This window comes from Thamnophis elegans, chromosome 2 (genome assembly GCF_009769535.1).
Source record: "Thamnophis elegans isolate rThaEle1 chromosome 2, rThaEle1.pri, whole genome shotgun sequence".
NCBI lineage: Eukaryota > Metazoa > Chordata > Lepidosauria > Squamata > Colubridae > Thamnophis > Thamnophis elegans.
The window spans coordinates 130,851,364-130,874,058 of NC_045542.1; the positions used below are offsets into that span (position 1 = coordinate 130,851,364).

Below are 22,695 nucleotides of genomic sequence, written 5' to 3' on the forward strand. Positions count from 1 at the left end.
CTAGAGGCATCCTCAGAGTGTTTCCTATGGTGGTTTTTAAATCAATCAAGTTCATTATCTTTCCTTCGAGAAGCTCAGTTAACACAAAATATTCCCTCTCTCAATTTATCCTTACAAAAGCTCTATATGACAGACAACATTGAGAGACAAGTGTGTTAATACATATCCATGATTAACAATCATGGTTTCTTCAGTGCCATTACCTGCATTTGAACAACTCACTGACCCATACACTAACATTTTCAGAGGATAATTGATAGATTGATTATATGCCATCAAGTTGGTACCTACTTGCAGAAAACATATAGACACATAGTCCCCCCCCCCCCATGACAATCTGTTCCTGACCAGGCCTTTCAGGTTCAGTATTACACCCATTGCTACTACAGCTGCTTACTTGTGGTCATATTCTTTCCTAGCCTCAGAGTTTTCAGTAGAGTGCTGGGCTTTGCATAATGTGGCCACAGTAGGATAATTTGAGCCTGGTCATTTGTGCTGTGAGTGAGAACTCTGAATTGGTTTATTGATGATCCATTTTGTTTGTTTTCTTGGCTCCCTCTGGTATACTCAGGATTCTTCTTCTACACCAAAAGCCTCTATTACTTCTTCAAAGTCAACTTTTCCTTCCATAGAATGTCACAGGGAAGATCATAGCTTGCATAATTCTGATATTTGTAGATACATTTGCCACGGATCTGCAAACATTTGGTAGGCTAGTTTGTGCTGCATTTTTTACTCAAGTGCCTTTTCAGTGACCAGTCCAAGGAGCTCTATAGTTTGTGGGTGGAACTGAACTTAGATTTCCTTGAATCAGGTCTGCTAGGCTGATCATTGAACTACTCTATGGTGGCTCTTCAGTGATAAAGAAAAGTTTGTTCTTTGTTATGTCCTCAAATTTCACTTATTTTTGAGAATATTCACTCATCAAATCACATTTCAACAGATAAATGGCATTTCTAAGAACCCAAATCAATTAGAGGGAAACTTCAAGACTGGACTAAGTACATTAAATATCCTACTGTGGCCATATTGGTTAGTGAAGTAATGAGTTAACATTTATAGTTAGCATTAATTTTATAGAAAAATGCTGGCATAGATTTATAAGATATCATAGCAGTTTAAGAAACTTGGTTCTGGCAGTACTGGTTAATAAACCTGGGATCTCATCAGCTCTATGCTGGTGAGAATCCAGACATAACAGAAACAATCCGATTAGAGGTTGCTTTAAGGGTGGTATACTTTGATAGCAAGGAAAAGTCCCTTGCCAGCTGAATTTGTATTTGTACTTGCATAAATTAGACATGACACATCTACTTAGCAAATGCAAAAGAAAATACATTAGCTACACTTAATAAATGAATGAAAATGGAAACCACGTCCATTCAGGATTCAACTGTGGGGAGACATTTTTACCAATTCCTGTTCCTTTTGTCATCAAAAGATTTGGAGGGTCATCTTGTACGGCAGGGATTGGTAATATATGCCCTTGGACACTTTTTTTAAACAAATTAACAGCGTTGGAAAGGACCTTGTAGGTCATCTAGTCCAACCCGCGGTTTATATGTGACTATGGCAGATTATACTCGTACAAAAAAACCACCCCAATCTTGTAAGGTCATCAGTTAGCATCAATGCACACTTAAACATGCCTTATTTCCTATCAATCCCTTTGAATTTGTTTATCAAATTTATATAGCTGCCCAAACACATGAATGTGACTCTGGGTGGCTTAACTGGCATGCCACCCAGAGTCACATTCTAAAAGAAAGGAAATACCGTAAATAAAAAACTTAAAATTCCCAAGGCATAGGTGTTGCTGTTCTCTCCAGGTAAATTTTTCCCTTCTGGGCTAAGCTGCTACCATATCTTCTTAAATACAGAAGTGACCTTCCTAGGAATCTGGATGAGGCAGAATAGGAAATCCACAGGACTAGGCATAATAAATTGTTCCAGTTTTATTTTTTAAGTAGGGGTTACCAAGCCCAAGCAAGGGCTGCTGACACAACTCACCATTTTATTTTTTTAAAAAAATAAAGGTAAGAAATAAGAATTTGAAAAATAGATTATCAGGCATTAGACTTAGATCTGCATACCAAAGTAAGCAATCATTAACTGACAATCCAGCAAGCAAAACAAAGAAGGAGAGGGACAGAGAAGGGAAATAATGATAAAGTTACCCTGCTAAGCAAAGCACCACTGAAAAAAGATAAACAAACTCAGATGTTTCTATCCACACATATTTGCTAATTTTACTTTGCCGAATTCTCCGGGGGTTTGGGCAGAGGGTTTGAATCCCATATCCAATAGAGAATATCTGTTTCAAAAATCCTTTGCTGATTTAAGAATCTATACTCGATGTTGATTGAAGACAATGAAATGCTCTGAATCCCAGCGCCCATCTCTCACTGAAAGAGAACAATGGCTTTACAGGTATAGAATACTTACAAGTACTAGTCCATAGACCCTTCACTTAAAGCTCTCATAGACGGATTGCAAAAATTCAGACAAACATTAGGCAGCAGGAAAAGAAAAACCAACTTAAAAAGTCTAATGAACATCTGGAATTTTGCAACTTATCATAGTCTCACTGTCACTCCACTATAGTGCTATGTAAAAAGTGAGTTACTATACATATTACATTAGCCCACACAATGTATTGTATAAAGGTTTATTGAATAAAATATAATTGAATGAGAATACAGATGCGCTAAACCAAACACAAATAACTATGGTGAGCCTAATCATCTTTCTCTCCTTTTGCAGACAAGATTACCCCTCAGCAGGTAAGGAAAAGCACTTGTGTGAACTTTGCAGAATTGAGAGATGGATTTAAAATGTCAGCATAAATCAACAGGAATGGCAGCACTTTATACCATCCTATGAAAGTCATTGATGCAGAAGTGTGACCTTTGATAATAGCCACATGAGATCACAGTCATTCCTACTTTATATTAATCTAAGAATTGTTCTCTGATCTCTGGAATCAAAACTGAAATCTCTTGACGGACTTAAAGTTGCACAATCAAGTTCTTAGATAAAAACACAACACTCAAAACTGGGTCTAAAATTACATATTAAGAGCGTATTTTATGAACAGAATAATTACCTTGTGTCACATATGTTATAAATCATGTGAAATTACACTCTTGTAAGAAGGGCTGGCAGGCTTTCAGTGTCTAATGTTATAATATTTGCTAAGAAACAAAGAAGACTGAAGAACTACGTAATTAATCTTTTGCTATGAAAGCTCAATGTTGTAATGAAAAACGCCACAACTTTTCAAATAATAAATTATTGTTCTTGTAGTCTGCCCAGACATTCTAGTTCATCTCACAGTTATTCTGCATTTGTATAGAATGAAGTTTAACATAAAGGAGGGTATGAATTAGCATTATTTGTTATTTGAATGGCCTTGTCTAAATCTCTTCCTGGACACAATTTCTCATTAGTATAGTATTTCTTCTTCAGAAGGTTTGCATCATGGGTAAAACAAATAATCTTATCCATAGAGTTCTAGTTTCTTTGTGAAATCTTTTTATTTAGTTTTATAATATGCCATCTGCAAAGAAGAGCAAAACAAGAGTTCAAGGTCAGTTTCTTATAGTGACTGACTACCCAAACAACTCTGAAAGATTCACCAGCTGGACAACTGGGGAACTTGCCATTTGCCAAAAGCACATGAAAGCATTCCTCTTCTGAATGCACACTGAATCTTTCATACAACTCTGCCATTCTTGAATTTATCTGATTTTAGAACATGTGGATCTTCCCTATTTATTTCTGACAATTGCCGAAATTTCCATGAGTTCCTGTTTTTTTCCTCTTCCAGATAACTAGTTATTGGTTCTTATATATAGCCTTTAGTTTTATCTTTCATGGAAAGTACCAATGTGATATATTTATCAAAGTTCAGCTTATCTATGCTACTTCTCTTTTTTCTCTCTCTCTTCATTTAAAAAAAAGTTTTGAGTTTTAATTTGTCAAATTCATATAGCCATCTATATCACAAAACAAGTAAATCATATAACAAAGCTCAAAACAATTAGGCAGACAATAAAAATCTCAAGTAATTAGTATTATTGTTGTTACAAATATTTTAAAAAGTATAAAAACAAACGGAACGGCCTCACTAATTCACCAGTCCCCTGAGGTCCCTAGACCTGATAGCAAAACCAGTTTTAGTTAATAAAAAAATAAAGCAGTTTCTGCTTTAGTTCTGTTCTTGTCTTCCATTCACCTGCTTTTCAATCTCTTCTCCTTCTCAAATTTCCTTTTTCTGTTATATTCATCATGGTTTGCAGGTAGTATAGAGTCTAGTTGGTTATGCAACTTGCAAGACTTTAATCCACTTACATGTCTCTTCTATACATAGGCTCAATATGATTGTAAAGTGTTTCTTTTTCCTTTGGACAGATGCATATGTAACCAAGGCAGCAGGCACTGGTGCTCTTTATTTTCACTTTTTAGCTACCTGTCCGCCTCTTCTTTGCTGCCTGTCTGCTTGTTATGGAGAAGGTAATCACACAGAAGAACTGAATCAGGACAAACAGCATCCAGAATTTGCTCTCAAAATAAAATTAGAAGTTGTCAGCTGTTGTCCATATTTACTTAATTAATACTTGAATTGTATTTTCACAGAAACCAACAGGTACTATTATTATTATCACAGTCAGCCAGATGCTCAGACTGAATTTGGCATTTTTGTCTATCTATTGAGGCTTACCAAGGACGGGGTAAGCAGATGTGGATTTTTGATGGCATTACAGATATTGTCACAGCAATTCTCAGTAAAGTCGCCTTTTGCAATTGACCGATGCTGAATTTGTCAACGGCGTTCAAGCAATGATTCAATTGTTGCTGTTATTGTTGTTGATGTTATTAAATTTATATGCTACCCAGCTCACTGTCCAGTAACCCTGAATGGCTTACAAGTAATAAAAATAGCAATATAGAAACTAATTATAAATGAGAACAATTAAAATTATAAAGTATTAAATATAGGCTAAACACATTCAAGTGGGAAGAGGGTGCTGCACCTACACCAAACACTTCCAGCCTAAAACGTCTACATTGGGACTCAAGTCTTAAGGCTCTTGGGTCTTCCTTTTGATGGATCATATTAATTACCAGAGGTTCCAGTGGGTCATGAAAAGATTCTTTTTCAAAAAAAAAATCATTGAGACATCATGCTAATCAAGAATCTTCACAAAATCCTTAGGTTCCAACCTATAAACACCTATTTGAGATTAAGCCCTATTTTAATTATGTATAAAACTGAGATACATGTAGACCTTGGTATATGTATAATTTTATTTCATTTTTGCATGCTTCATTAGGCATATAAGTTTATGAAAACAATATTCTTTTTGGTAAGTAATAAACATTTGGTTTACACAAACATGTGGAGAATTACATATCAGTTGCATAGAACTGTAACTAAATTCCACTTGAAGTTTGTTTAGTTGTGCTTTTAACCATAGAAAAAGCAGGCTGAAATCTGGATTAAGCATTAAAATTAAAAGGCTGTTCTGGTTGTCTATTTTTATAATATACACAAGTGGATGCATAAAAGTCACCTCTATTTGGCACCATGAGGTAGCATAATTATACTGGCACAGGAATGTTTAACTGTGGTTATGATATTGGCAAATCTCTTAAACCTCTGAAACACATTAGAATCTGTCAATTTTTGGTAAGCTTGCTGGTGTAACTAGATTCTGTAAATGTCCATATGGCAAGTTTTAATTATTTTTTTCTTCCTTGTTTTTTTTTAATCATAGATTTTGTGTCATACTTGGTCTTTGAGTTTGTGACAGTGAATATTCAGAGAGTATACTACATATTTTATCTCCAGAATACTTTTCTTCTTCTAGAGAAGATTAATAAATCTCAGATTGATATTTGAGAATGAAAACAGTCCAAAGACACTGTTGAACTCGGAGGAGCATCACAGGATACTTCTGGAAACTACATTTTTCCTCCGCTGGTAAATCATGCTATGTTTTTTGAAGAAGGAAATCTAGACAAAACAATGACTGATTTCTGCTAAAATTAGAATGTTATACATAAAAAATCTCTAGCAGTGAAAAATACTGTTTTATACTCCACTTTATTTCATAAAGTAAAAGCAAGAATAAATAGAAATTTAAATTACCTGATAATTATACATTTTAGGATGACAAAAAATAAGACAATTTTTAAATTGGCTTTAATAATTGTCCTGTTATGTGATAGTGAGATATTTCATTTTCAGGTAAATTTTGGGGATTTTCTGGAAGTTACACTCCAAAATTACATGTTACAAAACCTTACATTGAGAGGAAAAAATACTCATGGATGAAGCCTCTCATCCTTTAGATATCAGACTGATAGGAAATAAACAATAAATAAATAAATAAATAAATAAATAAATAGCTAGCTTAGTTGGCAATAAACAAATATATGCAAGAGATACAATTTCTGAGGGAAACTGAGCAGCTCTTTGAGATGCTAGTTTGGTGGCATATTCTTTCTCCTCTGTGATTTGTGGATTCAGTGTCTTCATGGTCTTGATGACAAAGTTTTCAGACTTCGTTCACAAGCAAACTTGGGATAAATGTATCTGCCATAAATCAGAAGGGTTTGCATTTTAGTAATATGTGTAAGTCAGAAAAGGTGATAAGTTTTTTTTCCTCCACTGGACTTTTTTCAGCTAGGCTGACATGGGTCTCCTGTTATGACCTATTAATATATCACTGGCAATTTAATCCTGAGACGGCATAAATTTAAAAATTTGCTGCATTTTAACCACCTGAATTGGTTAAAAGCTTTCCACGATTGTCAATTTGAAATTCATCGACGTGAATGATGCAATTCACCCAGTGTATCCAGGACTGGTTGCAGAGTAACCTTGAATGCTGCGGGGAGGGGGGGGGCAGGTAATGAATGACACAGGAAGAGCAAATGTTGACACACATTTCTCAATTCCCAGAAAAGGCAACTGAAAAAAAACCTCTACAGCAGTGGTTCCCAACTTTTTTTTGGCCATGCCCCACTTAAGCATCTTTAAAATGCCCCCCCCCCCACACATAATTCTTACTTTACTCAAAAAGTGAACTGTACTCACGGGGAGGAAGCCTAAAAGGCCATTAACTTGGTTTAAACAAGGTTCAAATTGCCCCCATTAAAAATCAAATTGCCCGCCCGTGGGGCGTGGGTCCCCACGTTGGGAACCACTGCTGTAGAGGCTGTGGTACTTGTGGCTAAACCAAGTGTATGTGAGCGTTGGCACGCACTCCCCCACCCCTACTTTTTGGGGAGGTAGTTTCCAGAGGAAGCAGAGTAATCACACAGTCCGGAGGATCAAGGTGTGGTGGGCACGTCTTCCCTTCAATTCATGTTCCAGCGGAGCTAAAGAGAGGGGGAGGGGGCTTGCTTCCTCCTTCTCTAACGTTAACCCGTCGGCCGGACCGCCCCCCCCCCCCAGTCTTTGCTTGGCCTCTCGGGCGTCAGAGAGGGCAGCCGCCACGGCGCGAGCCAGGTTGACACGCTTTAACGGGATAAATCCGGGGTTAGACGACGCGGGCGTTGACAGGCGGGCGACAGTTTGAAAGCACCTTCGCGCGAAGGGGCCAGCAACTTCTGAGACGCGGCGGGCTCCTCCGCGTCCTCTTGCGACCGACTCCTCACACTTGCTTCCCCCTCTCCCCACTCTCGAGGCGCAGGCACACCAACAGAGGGGAAGGCGAAGCGAACGCCTCTCCCTTCCCCTCTCACTACTCCACCTCCCCCCCCCCACTCTCCCTCCCCGCCCCACTTTCACCAGGAGGACGGATCCGACCCGCACACCGGCCACCCTCTCGGCTCCCAGCGGCAGGCGGCTGAACCGAGGCGGGGTCACATGCTGGCCTTGTGGGTGGCCAGGCGCCGCCCAAACGACGACGACGACGACGACACGCTCCTCTCGGTTCTCGCACGAAATCGGGGCGACCTCCATTCGTCGCCGAGGGAGCCGTTGGCCCGCCGCCGCCGCGACTGACGGGCTTTGAAGGGGGTGCGCGTGTGTGAGGTGGAAGGGAGGGGGTGCTGCACGTTCCCCTTCCCTCGCGCCAGCGGTAGCCGAAGGCCGAGCTGCCCGGATTGGCCGGGGAGGGCCGCGAGCTCCGCCCGCTGTAGCCGTGCTTGCCTAGCTTGGAGAGAGAGAGAGAGAGAGAGGGAGGGGAAGAAGAGCGGGGCTGCGCTCCCTGCGCTGCCTAGTCTGGAGCGGGAGCCTGGCAGCGGCAGGAGCGGCGGCGGCGGCGGCTGCTGAGGAGCCGCCGGAGCCTGCTGGTCGGAGGACTCAGCCCCGTTGCCTTCCGCTCCGGGTGCGCGAGGAGGCGAGGAGAGGGGGCCCCGTCTCCACCGATCCATGACCATGGGCGACAAGAAGAGCCCGACCAGGTGAGGAAGGGGGAAAGAAGTCGAGGCGCTTTGGAGAAGCGGGCTTTAAAAAAAGAGAAAGAGAGAGAGGGCTTCTCCTAAGATGGAGGGAGTGTGGAAAGGGAATAGAAAGGAGTATGCGCGGGTGCCAGCTAGAGCACCCACCTCCGCCTTATGCTCTGGGGAGGCGCTGCGTGTGGGGACTAGGCCACAGAGTGGTAGTAGTGGTGGTGGTGGTAGTAGTAGTAGTGGTGGTGGTAGAGGAGGGGTTTTTTAAGATGGAGGAAGTGGGTAAGGAAGAGAGCCTTATTTGTTTGCTTGCTTGCCTCCTTCCCAGCCAGGTACGGTAAAACTCCTTTTTTTTCCAATGGTGTTGGGTGGAGAGGAGGGGAAGCTGGAAGCTCCTTGTGTGGTAAGACGTAAGGGGGTGGGGGGAGGCTGCATTCGGTGCCCAGGGTGGCTCTTAAGATGGAGGGAGTGTGTAAAAAGCAAAGCTGAGAGCAAATGTTTGTGTCCCTCTGTGTGTGTGTATATGTGTGTGTGTATGTGTGTCGGTGCCAGGGCTAATCTGGTGTTAGAGCAGCTATGGCGGCTCCTCACTCTCTTTTCACACACATACATCTCCTCACACTGACTTCTTCCAGACAAAGGGAGATTTAACAAGGTAAAAGAGAGAGACAGACAGACAGACAGAGGGGGCGCATGGAGGGACACGCCTACAATCCTTTAAAGTACAATTAAGCTCCCCCTCCCCACCAAAAAAGAGGGAGGGTTTCAAGCCCTCTCAGATGCCTTTCACCATCCTTTTCCCTTCCCTTCTAGATTCACTGGTACTCCGTGTTGAGTGAAAATCGATTGTCTTGGGATTGAAGATTGAGAGGAAATGTTATCCTTTCCTCTCTCACTCAGGGATATAGTAATGGGGGAAAGCAGAATATGTATTTGGTGAGAGTGAAGCAGAGTGTAGTTCAGGTTTATAAATGTTTTGAACCTCTTCCTGCTCCCCCTCCCTTTTTACCTCTTTCCAAAAAATGTGATTACTTTTTTAGCCAGAGGAAAAGAAAAGCAGGCCAGCAGAATGTAACATGAAATAGCCTTGTTTTATTATCTTGTTTCTAACACATTTTATTTCTTCTCTCCTTCTTTACCCTTCTTCATATATGCACTTCTCAAGACCCAAAAGGCAAGCTAAACCTGTAGCTGATGAAGGTTTTTGGGATTGTAGTGTCTGCACCTTTAGAAACAGCGCTGAAGCCTTCAAATGCAGCATATGTGATGTCAGGAAAGGCACCTCTACAAGGTACATAGTCATATTGAAATATCTCCATTCTTAATTGTAATAAAGTTGACTTATTGGTTTACCATAATGGTAGCAGCATGAAATAACTGGAAGAGAAAGGTGTTTAAATTTGGTATTTTGTGTTGTGACCTTTTAATAAAATTGAATATTTGTAAAGGTATAATATTTGATATTGTTAATAATATGGCCTATTTTTAAGTCAAAAGTTACTGAGTATTTCTTGGGACATTTAGGTATAATTAGAAGCTTGGTTTTTTTATGTGTCATTTTGGTTTCAGGAACACTGCTGAATAAAATAAGAGGTGATAAGAGAAAGGGGCATTAACATCTTCAATTTATCAATATATTTGGATGTGGAATTGTATGGGTACAGTAAGAAGAATATAAACATTCAGATTTGTGTTGTGTATTTTAAGTATACTGGATGTTCTATGTGAAATACTACAGCTTAGTATTTCAGAATAGTATAAAGTATAAATACTAGATATAAAAGTATATGATATTTACAGCAGTGCTGTAGAAATGATAGGTTTATGAGAACTTGGGGTTTCCTTTCTCTTATTCTGATTGTTATCTAGATTGCTGGAAATTCTTTCAAAAGGCTAAAGTTGTTACTGATATTTCTTTCAGATAATTAAGTTTAGAGGTTACCTATTCTGTATCCTCACAGGGTTTTTTATGATGAAAGTATTGGCATGTGTTGCTGCACACTTTTTATGTTAATTATTTCTAGTGAAATAGTTATTTGTGTGAAGTTTAAACTTTTAGGCAGCAGATTATTTGGGGAGTTGTGACTTGGAACAGCTCAGAATGTGTTCACAATATTTGGATATTTATTTAATCATACAAAATCCTTCTACAAGAGTGAAAACTTTATGTGACATGAAGTCTTTTGGCATCTTCTGAATAATCTCTGTAGATAGTGCCTTTATCTTTGCAAGTCTTGTACTTTTGTAAACAGAACTGATTTAACCTTGTGAAAGTAAGTATTGTAAAAAAAGCAATACTTGTCTGAATCCACCTGTAGCTCTTGTTTTCAAACTTGTTGATATTCATTTGTTCCTTTAGTAAAATATTTTTAAGATTAGCATTTTAGTTTGCATTTATTGGGGATAGACAACCAGCTTTTGGATAGATATAGTATGTGTTTGTGTTTACACTGTGCATAATTGAGACCTCTCTTCCAATCAAGAAAATCACCTTTGAATCCTGGTACCACATGTCACAGGTTGTGTGGATCTATCCTTTAGCTTTAGCTGCTACAAAGGAGGCTGGAATGCTATTACCTCCAATTATTTTCTTATTCTTTACTTCCACCCTGCTTTGGAGTATTGTTTCAGTTGTGATATGATATTACTTGGTTCTGCCTCATGGTAGATTCTTATCTACCATCACCTTTTTCTGTCTCTTTCACACATTCCTTGCAGGGTTGTGTAAGAGCCCACTGAGGAAATGGACAGGAGTTTTCATAAGTTCTGTCTGTTTGGGTTTGTCTCAGGAATAAGAAAGATCAACTAATTGCCCAGCAAGAGGGGTTTTTTTGATACACAAAACAATTGAGCAGGGAATGAATATGTATTTTTTTAAAAATAAATCTACCGTATATAACTGCCCATTTCACAACAGAGGATTCTGGATGACATACAACAATAAAATAAAACTATATAAAAGCAATCATTATTAAAATATGATTCTTAAAAATCATTCTTGAAAATGCAAATGATCATATATAGGAAATATTATTAATGAAGAAAAGAACCATCTAAAAATATCCCCAGTCCCCTGGGACCTCCAGCATAATGACAAAAGCTGGTCTTGAGGGATTTAGGGAACATTAACAGGGTGAAACTAACCTCACTTTGGGAGCGGGGGCGGGGGGGAGAGAAGATTTCAGAGGCTGACCTTACAACAGAGAGGACCCACCTCCTGGGACCACCAAATGTAACTCCCTAGCAGATGGGATACAAAGTATGCCCTCTCTGCCAAACCTAGCAGCACATGCAGATATAATTGTGGAGAGTCAGTTCCTCAGGTAACCTGGGTAAATATAACTCAGATAAATATAGTCCATAATAAGATTGTGTCTGTTAGGGGCAATATCTAACACCCTTTGGGTTAGTTAAATGAGTCATTTGTACAGGTTTGATAATTCATATGAAGTACTTACCCCCTCATTCCATGACCTATTTCAGTATGCTTCGCATACAGGACTGCTGTCTAAACTTTCTCCATAGTTCCCCCCCCTTTTTTGAATATTATAAGTACAGTCTTGTATTTAATTTATTTTATTTTGGTAGTTAATTGCGATTTCTCTGTATATTAGATATATAGTGTTTGAGGTCAATAATTGTAAGCCCTTTCTATAGGACTGGCAGACTTTATTATGGAGATTTCATTCTCATGAGCAATTACATTTATGAAGTAAAACAAACTTCAAGCCCTCCCATATTACAGCTGACAAAATGTTTCCTTGTGAGATACAGAAGCTGATCACCATATCTGTATAACTAAATTCCAAGACTTCTTCTTTATTGGTATAATACATTTAATAAGTTTTTTTGAAATAAAACAATTTTGAGGTAACAATTATTTGCAATGATACTCATGACGTTTTATATAATTTTAACTATCATAGAGTGAAACTGAATATGGCAAACATTTTAAATAACAGTATGTATCTGAACTTTAGATATGAGTTTTTGGTTGTGGCTTGGAATTATGAGTTACTGTATATGACGCCAGTTTTTTCTAGGGGAATTTTTAATTATTTTTAAATAGATACTTAAAAGTACAAAAATGCCACACTAGTTGACTATTACTCAGAATATTTACATCTAATGCAACAGTTGGTTTGCTTGTTTTCATACAGAAAAGTTGCCTGTTAAGGTAATTTAAAATCTAATTCAGCCACTTTGTATTAATATAAATCTTTAACAAATTGAGTGATATTACTGAGAGAGAAGATTTAGAACTGTGAAATTGGATTGATGCAGATAGACTTTTCTATCCTTTCCTCCAAAATTATACAGAGAAGTTAATGTGACTTTATGTATTTGATTAGTGACCTGCCTTTCTTACAGGCACCTCAAATAGTATGCATAGAATTGCATTCTTGCACCTGTGCTTCCCCCCCACCTGTTGATTATGCCGGAATTTTAAAAATCCCTGAAGATTGGGTAGTGATATTGTGCATTAATTGAGCTATTTAGAGAAGATGTCTTGTATAGCGTTGTGTAATCCATGTGTAGCATTTAGAAGAAGAGGAGTACAGGGATATGCTGTGAATAAGGAGTGGACAAATGATGTGTAAATCTGAATTGAAGTTAGAGTTACTTTTTGTGTTAGGTAATGGCAACAACTACAGGATGTATGAATTAGAGCAATCTACTTCTTACCCAGTGTAATATTTTGTTGTGTTTTTCATACTCCTTTAACAATAAGGGAGAATTAATGCAGGCCACATATTGTAGACCAGATCAGTTAAGTATTGGTTTACTATAGTTTTATATAGTTTTGTATGTTTGTTTATCGATTTTGAACTGAGTTATGAGAGATGTTGTATATTGATACTCTAACTTTAGCTTTCTCTAATATATTTTTGATATGCTGATGTGTTGGCATTTATGACTAAAAGTGAAAGCATTGCTTGTTTTTTTTAAATTTAGGAAATTCTGCAGTGTTCTAATAAGTATAAAATAAGGATTAAAATAAGGATTTGTTGTATTGATATGAGAAGGAAATATAATCATACGTTACATCTCTATACAAGTTTCTGATCATCTTACACGTTTTAAATATCAGAAGCATGTTTAATACTTCCATTCAAATATATAAACATGTTATTCAAATATGTAAACATATTAATCTAAAATCAAAGATAAATTTTACATTTTCAAATTATTTTTAAAATATACAGTACAACAGTGATTATATTAAAATGATAGTGATTCTTTATGAGAATAATAGCAATAGCAATAGCAGTAGACTTATATACCGCTTCATAGGCCTTTCAGGCCTCTCTAAGCGGTTTACAGAGAGTCAGCATATTGCCCCCAACAATCTGGGTCCTCATTTTACCCACCTCGGAAGGATGGAAGGCTGAGTCAACCCTGAGCCGGTGAGATTTGAACCGCTGACCTGCTGATCTAGCAGTAGCCTGCAGTGCTGCATTTAACCACTGCGCCACCTTGGCTCTTGCCAATGGAATTGCCAATGGAATTTCTATCACTAAATGGTGCAGTCATAAAGCATGTCACATGACTGTATCGCTTGGTGGTGGCAATCCCAGACTCCCTGTTGTTGTTATTAAGCAAATTCTGTCAGTTGTTAGTTGAGGATCCACCTCAATATAAGCCATTTTGAGATTTGTTCTCCCCTAGTCCCAAGTCTTCATAAGTAAGGGGCTGCCTCCTCTTCAACTCCCCCTTACCCATCTATCAGCTCCCCATTTCTGTCTGTTTGGCCATCCTGCACTCTGCCTTGTGCCGTAGCAAAGCCACACACACTCCTGGAAGCCTCAGCTACCCTAGCCCACCCCAGCCACGTGGCACCAACTGCCCCAACAGTCCAGTGTAAAGCAATATCCTGGGAAGCTCCAGCAGTATAATACAAAGCTGCTGCATCCTGGGAAGCTCCCACAGCACGGTGCAAACCTGCAATACCCTGAGATGCCCCAATAGCATAGTGCAAATACCCTGAGAAGCCCCAATAGCATAGTGCAAATACCCTGAGAAGCCCTAGCCTGGTCCTAACTGCAGTTGCCCTTGCCACCCTGAACACCAAGGTCTCTACCGCCCTGGGCTTCACTGCCCCAACTGACCTTCACTATCTTCTTACTCCTTTAACTTGACCAGGCCTGCTTTCCCTGACCTTTCGCAAGGGTCATCTTCTCCAGGTCTTGCAAAGTAACTACCATGCTCAACCTTAAGAAAGCCTCATATGAAGAGGTTCTTTTTTCATGCACCTTCTAGCCAGGTCCTTCTTTCATGCTAGCAACATGAGTCTTTCTTTTATGCACCTCCTTTTTTAAGGGAAGGTGCATGAAAGAAAGACTCTTACCTGTGCCAATGCCAAACAAAGATTCTTCTAGCCAGGCCCTTCTTGCACACTGGGGCAGCTGGGGCCTTCTTTTGTGCACCTGGTTTCCAAAGCCTCAGAAAAGGTATATGCAATTTAAATATGGCCACTTGCAATTTAGAAAAGGGCCAGGCTCAATCTTGGGAAGAAGGCCTGGAAAGCCAGCAGTTGGTTCACAAAGGCAGGCTAGGCATGCCTTGTCAGCAGTGACAGGAAGAAAATGGTAAAGGACAGCTGGGAGCAGCAAGAGCTGCAAGGGCGGCAGAGCCCATGAATGCAGAACATGCAGGCTTCCAGGATCAACAAGCACAGGGCTGCCAATGGGGCATATATATGGGGAGAGATAGGTAGGTGGGAAGAGCTGTCCCAAGTTTTTACCACATGATCTTGGGGGCACTACAATAGCTATAACTTCAGGGACCTATTGCAAATTCCTCTGTTCAGAGCTGCCATAACTTCAAATAATCATTGAATGGATGGTCGTAAGTGGAGGATTACCTGTTAACAAGAGGAAAAAGGAAAGCAGCCTTGTTTCATAACTATTTTAAGTAATATTGCAGTAGAAGTTGCTTTATTACAATCAAGTATATAAAGAAAATCAGAGCAAGTTAGAAATTGAAGGAGGTAATGAAAACACGAGTTGAAAAACATTGGAGACATGGTGCTCATCATTTTAGACTTTCACCTTGTTTTTTTGGAGCTTGAAAATATAATATTGTAAAAATACTTGAAATTTCTGAAGTTAGCCATGTTTATAAGTTAGAAACTACATTGGATTTTGAAACTTTCAGCAACAATTGTTAAAGCTTTTTTAAAAAAATACTTTGTAATACTGAATGATCTAGGTTCATATGTTTGAATGATAGGAGCAAAGAATGTGGTATGTGCAAGGAACAGCTTTTAGTTTTGACTTTTAGATAAATAGTACTTCTGCTGTTAATATTGTTTGGCACGTGAATGGATAATAGTAACATTTCTATTATGAAAACTGGTCTTTTGTTTATCTCTTTCAACAGTTTATATCTTTCGGTGTTCTTAACTAATTTCAACTAGTCTAGAGAGATAAGAGTGCTTGGGGGATGGGGAGAGCTGACTAACAATAAGTGACCAGTCAACTGGGAAAAATAGGGAGGAGGGGGGAAACAAATTTGGAAACATTTCCCCTATGACTTCATATCATACTTTCTGATTCCTCTTCCATCTGGTGAACTATATTGTACCGCTAGACATTTCTCCTTGAAAATTAACATTGAATTAACAATACTTAAATTTATGTTGACTGGATTTAGTTATTGTTTATAAATAATATTTTTCTATTATGCTGCTACAACTAGGAAATATTTTTTCTTTGTGCTTATGTATTTGTTTATATATGCACACACACAAAACAGAATAGCTGTTTTGAATAAATTGATTTAAAGTAGTATTTTTATACTTGTATTATGCTTTGAAAATGGTAACCTTGAGCATAAGCAGTATAATATGGTGAGGGAATTAAGATCATTATTAGCACTGATTATAGTATACCTAGAGATATGTGTGTAAAGTGTATATTTTAATTGACTGTTGAATAGTATTTTGACAAGTCCCCTAAGCTGGTTTCAAAGTACAAGATAAAATTAATAATCCTGCTCATTTAGATAGTTTCATCATTATGTAGTGTAAGAAACAATGCTTTTCCAGAACCTTAGAGAACAAATTCATTAATTGAGATCAGGTTAGAAACAAAAGGAGACACTGAATGGCTATTTGTTAGTCATATACTTCCTTCTTGTTCTCTGAATCTTGAAGGCAGAGTGCTTCCCAACAGATGCTTTAACTTCAGGAGTTAAGAAACTATCCACATGAAGCCATTCAGCTAATCTCCACTGATAACTCAGAAAGCAGCAGCGGATGGCATTGTTCAAAATTGAAATATCAACTCAGTATGTGTCACAGAATTGCTGCATAATTATCTAAAATTTATTATAGAGGAGAACAATTTATTTTAAGGCAAGTTTATTTTACAGGTGGAGGATAAATTAAGTAGTATTTGTTTATAGGTAAAAAATAAAAGTTTGGGAAAGATGGAAAAAATAATTTAGTAGTATATAAATAGGAGTTTTTCCATATTGGCACCATTCAGTTTTTTGATTTGGGGTCTTCAGTTTGTTATACAAAAACCTGTATGTCCTTGACCCCAAAGAAACTTTCATGTTCTTTATTTAAATGGACTTATCACTTTTGGATTTAGTTATAGATAACTAAGTATCTATATTTAGTGTAGCAATCATCAAAATAAAAGTTCAGTGGAATTAAGATTAGCATAATGGAGAAGCATGTGAATTAAAATATAAAGCCTTTGCATTTTTAAAGAAGTAAACTTTAGTCAAGAATTTGTCGGGCACAATTATACAAGTCAAGTTGCAGTTCAAAAGATTTATTGCTTAAGCCTATACACAAGAATCTAGTCAAGTAAAGTTCAGTACTAAATTAGCTCCAGGTAAGGACCAACAGAATTCAAGAGGTTGAACATGGTCCATTTGCGGTAACATAACAATTCTAAACTGATGGTGTGCTTAATTCCTCCCCCAGCTCTGCCTGCTCTTCTACAAATTAAGTCTATTATGTTGCATTCTTTGTAGATTTAATTTTTAATATTTTTAAAAACAACTAAACATAAGCATATTTTCTTCATGTTTCTTTCACATGAGAGCATGTTTCCACACCCTAAATAAAACAGACATGTATCTCTCATCTCCTGGATGCTATCTCTATGTCTTAATCATAAAGTGCTTTTATATAAGAAATATTTTTCCCAACTATTTATCAGGGTTTGTTATGGGAATATTTGGAAGAGGAAGAAAACATTTTTTTCAATTTTTTATAACATCTAAAAGTACTGCACCACTGTACCCTAAAATTAATAGGCTAGCTGAATTAAAACCTACACCTCTTAATAGTATAAAGTGTTGTTTTGAAAATGACCTGTTTAGATAACACTAAAAGTATTCAAAATGTTCCCTGGAGTTATTCTCTTCTATGTTTATATTTATTCTGAATTTATGCATAGGTACATATCTATTACGCCATTCCTTTTTGGAATAAGCAGTATTATATAAGATGGAGAAGAGTGATAACTAACGAGAAAAAGCAAATTAAAGGCAGAAAATAACAGAAAAGAGAATAAAATTAAATTTAGTTTATACTTCTCAATATATTTTCATTCTTGCTTCCACCACATCATACCCAGTTGTTGTCTTTTATTCTTGAAACTTCTCTCTTTCTCTTTTTCTCTCTCTTTCTCCCTCCCCCCTCCCTCTCCCCCTCTCTCTCTCCCCCCCCCTCTCTGAGGATGTAATTAATTTCATCCAACTATACCTTTTTCAATCTTCCCCTCTTTTTCTCAATTCACTTTCCCCCCATTTTTTGGTACATAAATGTTGTTTATCTATACATTACTGTATCTTTGGAGAATCTAAATAGAATTTCAAGTGATTTCTTTATAGGAAGAAGAAACCAGCCAAGTGACCTGAAAGCAGTTGTCTTAAACTGGGTCATTTGATTGGCAAACTATTTGTTTTTATTTAGGCTTAGTTGTAGGTCTCTTTTGCTTCATAGAAAGAAGAAACCAGCCAAGTGACCTGAAAGCAGTAGTCTTAATCTGGGTCATTTGATTGGAAAACGATTTGTTTTTATTTAGGCTTAGTTGTTGTAGATCTTTTTTTTTCCAGCTTACAAATGAGGAACCTCAACAATCTACTTCATGAGCTTATATAGTGGCTCTATATATCATTGGATCTCTTGAAAAATACAAGTCATTTGGTAAAGTGTATATTTCTTCCATAACAAGAAACTTTTGACCTATGGTAAAAAGTCATAGGTTAGGTATGCAGGTTCTACTCACCTATACTAGACAACAGTTTTGCAATATAGAACAAATAAAAACCATTTCATTTTAAAAAGAAGGTATATTTTAGTAAACAATTGGTCTGAATTTTTCTGAATAATAAACAAAAATATCAATTGAATGTTTACCAGAATAACTGAGAAAAAAATTGATGTGGCTGTAAGATTGTAATATAGAAACTTGATTATATGATTGTGTGCTTGCTATATCATCTCAAACCTATTTAGCAAATACATTCATATATAATTGTGATATTTCAAAGCAAGTTTCTTAGAATAAAATCAAAAATTCTGATATGAATCAACAAAGTCTCTCTCCAAGAAAGTTGTTCAGAAAACATTCTTTGAATATTACAAAACAGTTCATTAGTGCAATATTTTTCTTATATAAAGCACCGAGAGTTGTCTGAAGTTCAACATTTTAAACCAGGGGTGGGTTCTGTCTGGCTTTACTGCTGGTTTACTCACACACTTTACGTACATGTGCACTATGAATGTGTGCTGAATGCACATGTGTAATGCAATTAAAATTGTTCTGTGCATGTGCAGAACTAAAAAGCAAGATGACAGTGGTGACGAGGGAACCAGTTTGGGGGCATGGCAGGCCTGGGTCTCTGCCAGTTCCAGCGACCCAGGCCGCCATACCACTACCGGTTCAGCCAAACTAGGCCGAAGTGGTAGGAACCCACCACTGTTCTTTACCAATAAGGCCCTCACCTGTCTATCCAGCAATAACCATGAGTCCAGGAAGATATTTGCTGCCTCAGGAAAAATGCTAGCTACTCCTTCAAGAACCAATGTACAGATTTGATCTTGCTTGGGTTCAGTTTCAGCCTGTTTCTTTGCAACCAGACCCCAAAAGTCTTCACACCTGGTACAAGGTTTTGACTGTATTTCTTGTGTCCTGGGGTCATAATGCAGCATTTTCACGATGCTGTACCCTGAATATACAGATGTTTTAATATAGAGGGAAGAGAATTGAACTATGGAGAAACATATTGGAGACCATTGTACTATCTTTCCTGTCCTGTAATTATTTCCACCAACTGAAACAGGAGTGAAACCTCTGAAGCACAGTGCCCCAATCCCCAATTTCTATAAGTAGCATAGAAGAATTCCATGTTTGGTAATAAAAGCAACCATAGGTTCTGAAAAGAATAAAAGGGCATATTTCTTCCCTCCTCTTAACAAACAGTGTCTATTATCATGATGCCGCATCTTGTGTTTTATGCACAAACCTGAACTCTGATTAAAAAGTATCCAGATAACCATCTTCTCTAGGATACTTTTTAATTGTCTTCCATTTTCAGTACAGGTATCCTTGCCTTACAATCACTCATTTAACAATGGTCTGAATGAAAGTTTGCTTATCTGACCATTACAGAATGTTACACACACATCCCTAACAGTCATGTGATTGTGATTGGGGTGCTTGTTCATACGTTTGACCAATTGCCGAGTGTCCTTCAAGGTTCCAGGGTGTTTCCACTTGCTGAGGGGACTCCTCCTTAGCTGTGTTCCTGTTTGCATGGAACTGAAATCCTTCATGCCTAATTGCACAGAACTGGAATCCTTTGGCAGGGAGCTCTTTCAGCTAGCCTTCAGAGGCCAGAGGGATTCCCTCTTGGATTTTTGTCAGGAAGGATTTTCAGCTCCTGAGAGGAGAGGCAGTAGTAAGGCAAAGGATATGGGATGCCTTTGCAGGCAGCATGTGAGTATCACTTTGTTCAGTGGTTAAAAATCTGCAGGGAGGATTTTCAGCTCCTGAGGAGAAAGGTGATATTGTGCGGCTTGTGCCAGGCCTCCCAGGGTTTTCCCTACCCCACTAAGGCACCCCATACTATTTACCTGGGATTTTATCTGCTTAACAATCTGTAAGATCACTTACCAACCACAACTGGGAGTTCCAAGATTGCCATCACATGATGTCTTGCCAGTGACTGTTCTACTCACGGCCAGAATTTGGGTCCCAACTGTGATTGAAAGTCAAGGAAGATTTGTATTTCTTAAAAAGGGAAGGTTGTTGACAGGGTAATATTTGTCTAACACAGCAGGGTCCAGAAATGTCTTTTAAGGAGCAGACATAATACAACCTCTTTCAGAGTAGCACCCCCACTCACAATAACACATTGATTATTTCCTCAGTCCCGCTGACTATACCACACACAGTTTTCCACCCATGAGAGGAACATAGATATTGTTCACAAGTGCTGAAAGACAGAGTAGCAAGCACCCTATTGCTTCATGAGTCTGCTGGTCAGAAGGAACTGCATCTGACATAACAAAACATAGCCCCAATTTCCATCAAGAGATCCTACCCATGAAGAGTCGGACACTGATGAATCTCAGTGACTTTTTCATCAAAGTTCTGTTGAAAATGGTTGGAGCTGCCAGGGACAAAATCTATCAATAACTCTGCCCCACATAAGCAGGTTGTAACTCTAAACAAGCTGATCAATAGCTTTCTGGTGCAATAAGGGAGAAAATGTAAGAGCACTTCACTTTTTTTACTGGCACGAGGTAGTCTGAAATATATGTTTATATATGTGCTAGTGCATGCTTGCTTCAAGTTTTCCTCTAGTAGTGATCCAGGCATCACTTTTGCCACCTCCCAAGTTCTCAGTGAATCAAGGGTTAAACTGGGATCGATGAACAGAGAAAGCCAGGATGTAGGACAACAAGATGGTTTGTAAAAAAAAAAAAGTTATTGTATATTCCAAAGCTAAGACTTAAAAATTTAGGATGCATACATTATCAGGACTGAGCTGTGCTTCTCTCTGAGTAATAGATTCCCAACTTGTTGGTGCTAGTTTGTTTTGTGCTCTGGCTGGTGTCAGCTTTGATGGTGTCCAGCCACTGTGTTCTTTGATGGCCTGGTTTCCTTTTATCACTAACTCTTCCAAGCATAATTGCTTTCTCCAGTAAATTCCCCTATAAGTTATGGTCAAAGTAAGTGAGACTCAGTTTCATGATTTTGCCGTTTAAGTGACATGTCTGGTGTTATGTGCTCCAGTACTTGCTTGTTAGTCACATCCAAGGAATACGCAGGAGCCTTCTGTAGCACTACAGCTCAAATGAATTGATTTTTTTCCTGCCTTGCTTTTTAAAGATCCAATGTTTACAATCATAGGTAGCTATGGGGAACACTAAGACTGGACTAACCTACATTAAGGTTGCCAGGCTGATGTCCTTGCTTTTCCATATTTGGTTCATGTTTATCATTGCTGTGCGACTCGGTACAATCTGACATTTTATTTCTGAGCTGCATGCACTGCTTTGAGAGATCTGCAATCCCAGGAAAGTCATTCTCTCTTCTCCTATTTTTTCCCCTCACATAAACTTATGAGATAGTTTTGAGTTGAGAGAAAGAGAGAGAAAACCATTGTATTAAGTCACGTAGTATTGAAGGTAGACTCGAACTTTTCTGCTATTAATTGATTCTGCTATCAATGCTTTACTACAGGGTCCCCAAGTGCATCCGCGGGATGCAGGCAGCATGTGAGACCCCTCCGGTCCATGGAAAAACCTTTCCATGGAACTGATCTCTGATGGCCAAAAGGTTGTATAGTATACAAGAACTTTGTCTATTTTATTTGTAATCTTAGCATTTTGTGGGCAAGAAAACCAATTCTGATTTTTCTGTTAAGGGCTAGACCTAGAACAGTTTGCCATTGAAGTTGAAGCTGTATGTCTCAAATCATAGTTTAAGGAAAGTTAAACAGTTATTCTTACTCAAACTATTTAGAATTTTTTAAAAAGTGTTTGAAATCTCTTAATTGGGCTTTAATAGCTTGTTACTTGTATCAATATTTGTAAGTCATTCAGAATGATAAAGGTAGATGTCATGTATAATTTTAAATGAATAAATGACGCAGCAAGAAAGCTTCAGGCTAGACGTGATCATGTTCCATATCTTAAAAGTCACTTTTCTGAATAGGTAAATACAAGAATTGGTGTGCCCAAAGCAATTTTTAACATAATTGTGTTCTGAGGCTATCACGCTTGATGATTTTATTAAAATAATCTATTTTGAA

The 22,695-nt window shown here is 38.2% G+C and overlaps 1 protein-coding gene and 1 long non-coding RNA gene across 2 annotated transcripts in view; one reads left to right on the forward strand and one right to left on the reverse strand.

The window, feature by feature from the left end:
- Window positions 1–5,540: 5,540 nt before the first annotated feature.
- LOC116503184 lies at window positions 5,541–7,715 on the reverse strand. The gene is made up of 2 exons (XR_004254668.1): window positions 7,596–7,715; window positions 5,541–6,601 (listed from the first exon to the last, which is right to left on the reverse strand). It is a non-coding gene; the product is annotated as an uncharacterized LOC116503184 (long non-coding RNA).
- A 125-nt stretch (window positions 7,716–7,840) lies between these two features.
- The window catches only part of RYBP (RING1 and YY1 binding protein), a 63,619-nt gene continuing 48,764 nt past the window's right edge, over window positions 7,841–22,695 (forward strand). Inside the window, exons 1-2 of the mRNA XM_032209420.1 lie at window positions 7,841–8,418; window positions 9,572–9,697. Of these exons, the coding sequence (XP_032065311.1) occupies window positions 8,387–8,418; window positions 9,572–9,697 (158 nt within the window). The 5' untranslated portion in view covers window positions 7,841–8,386. The remainder of the gene's footprint in view (window positions 8,419–9,571; window positions 9,698–22,695) is intronic.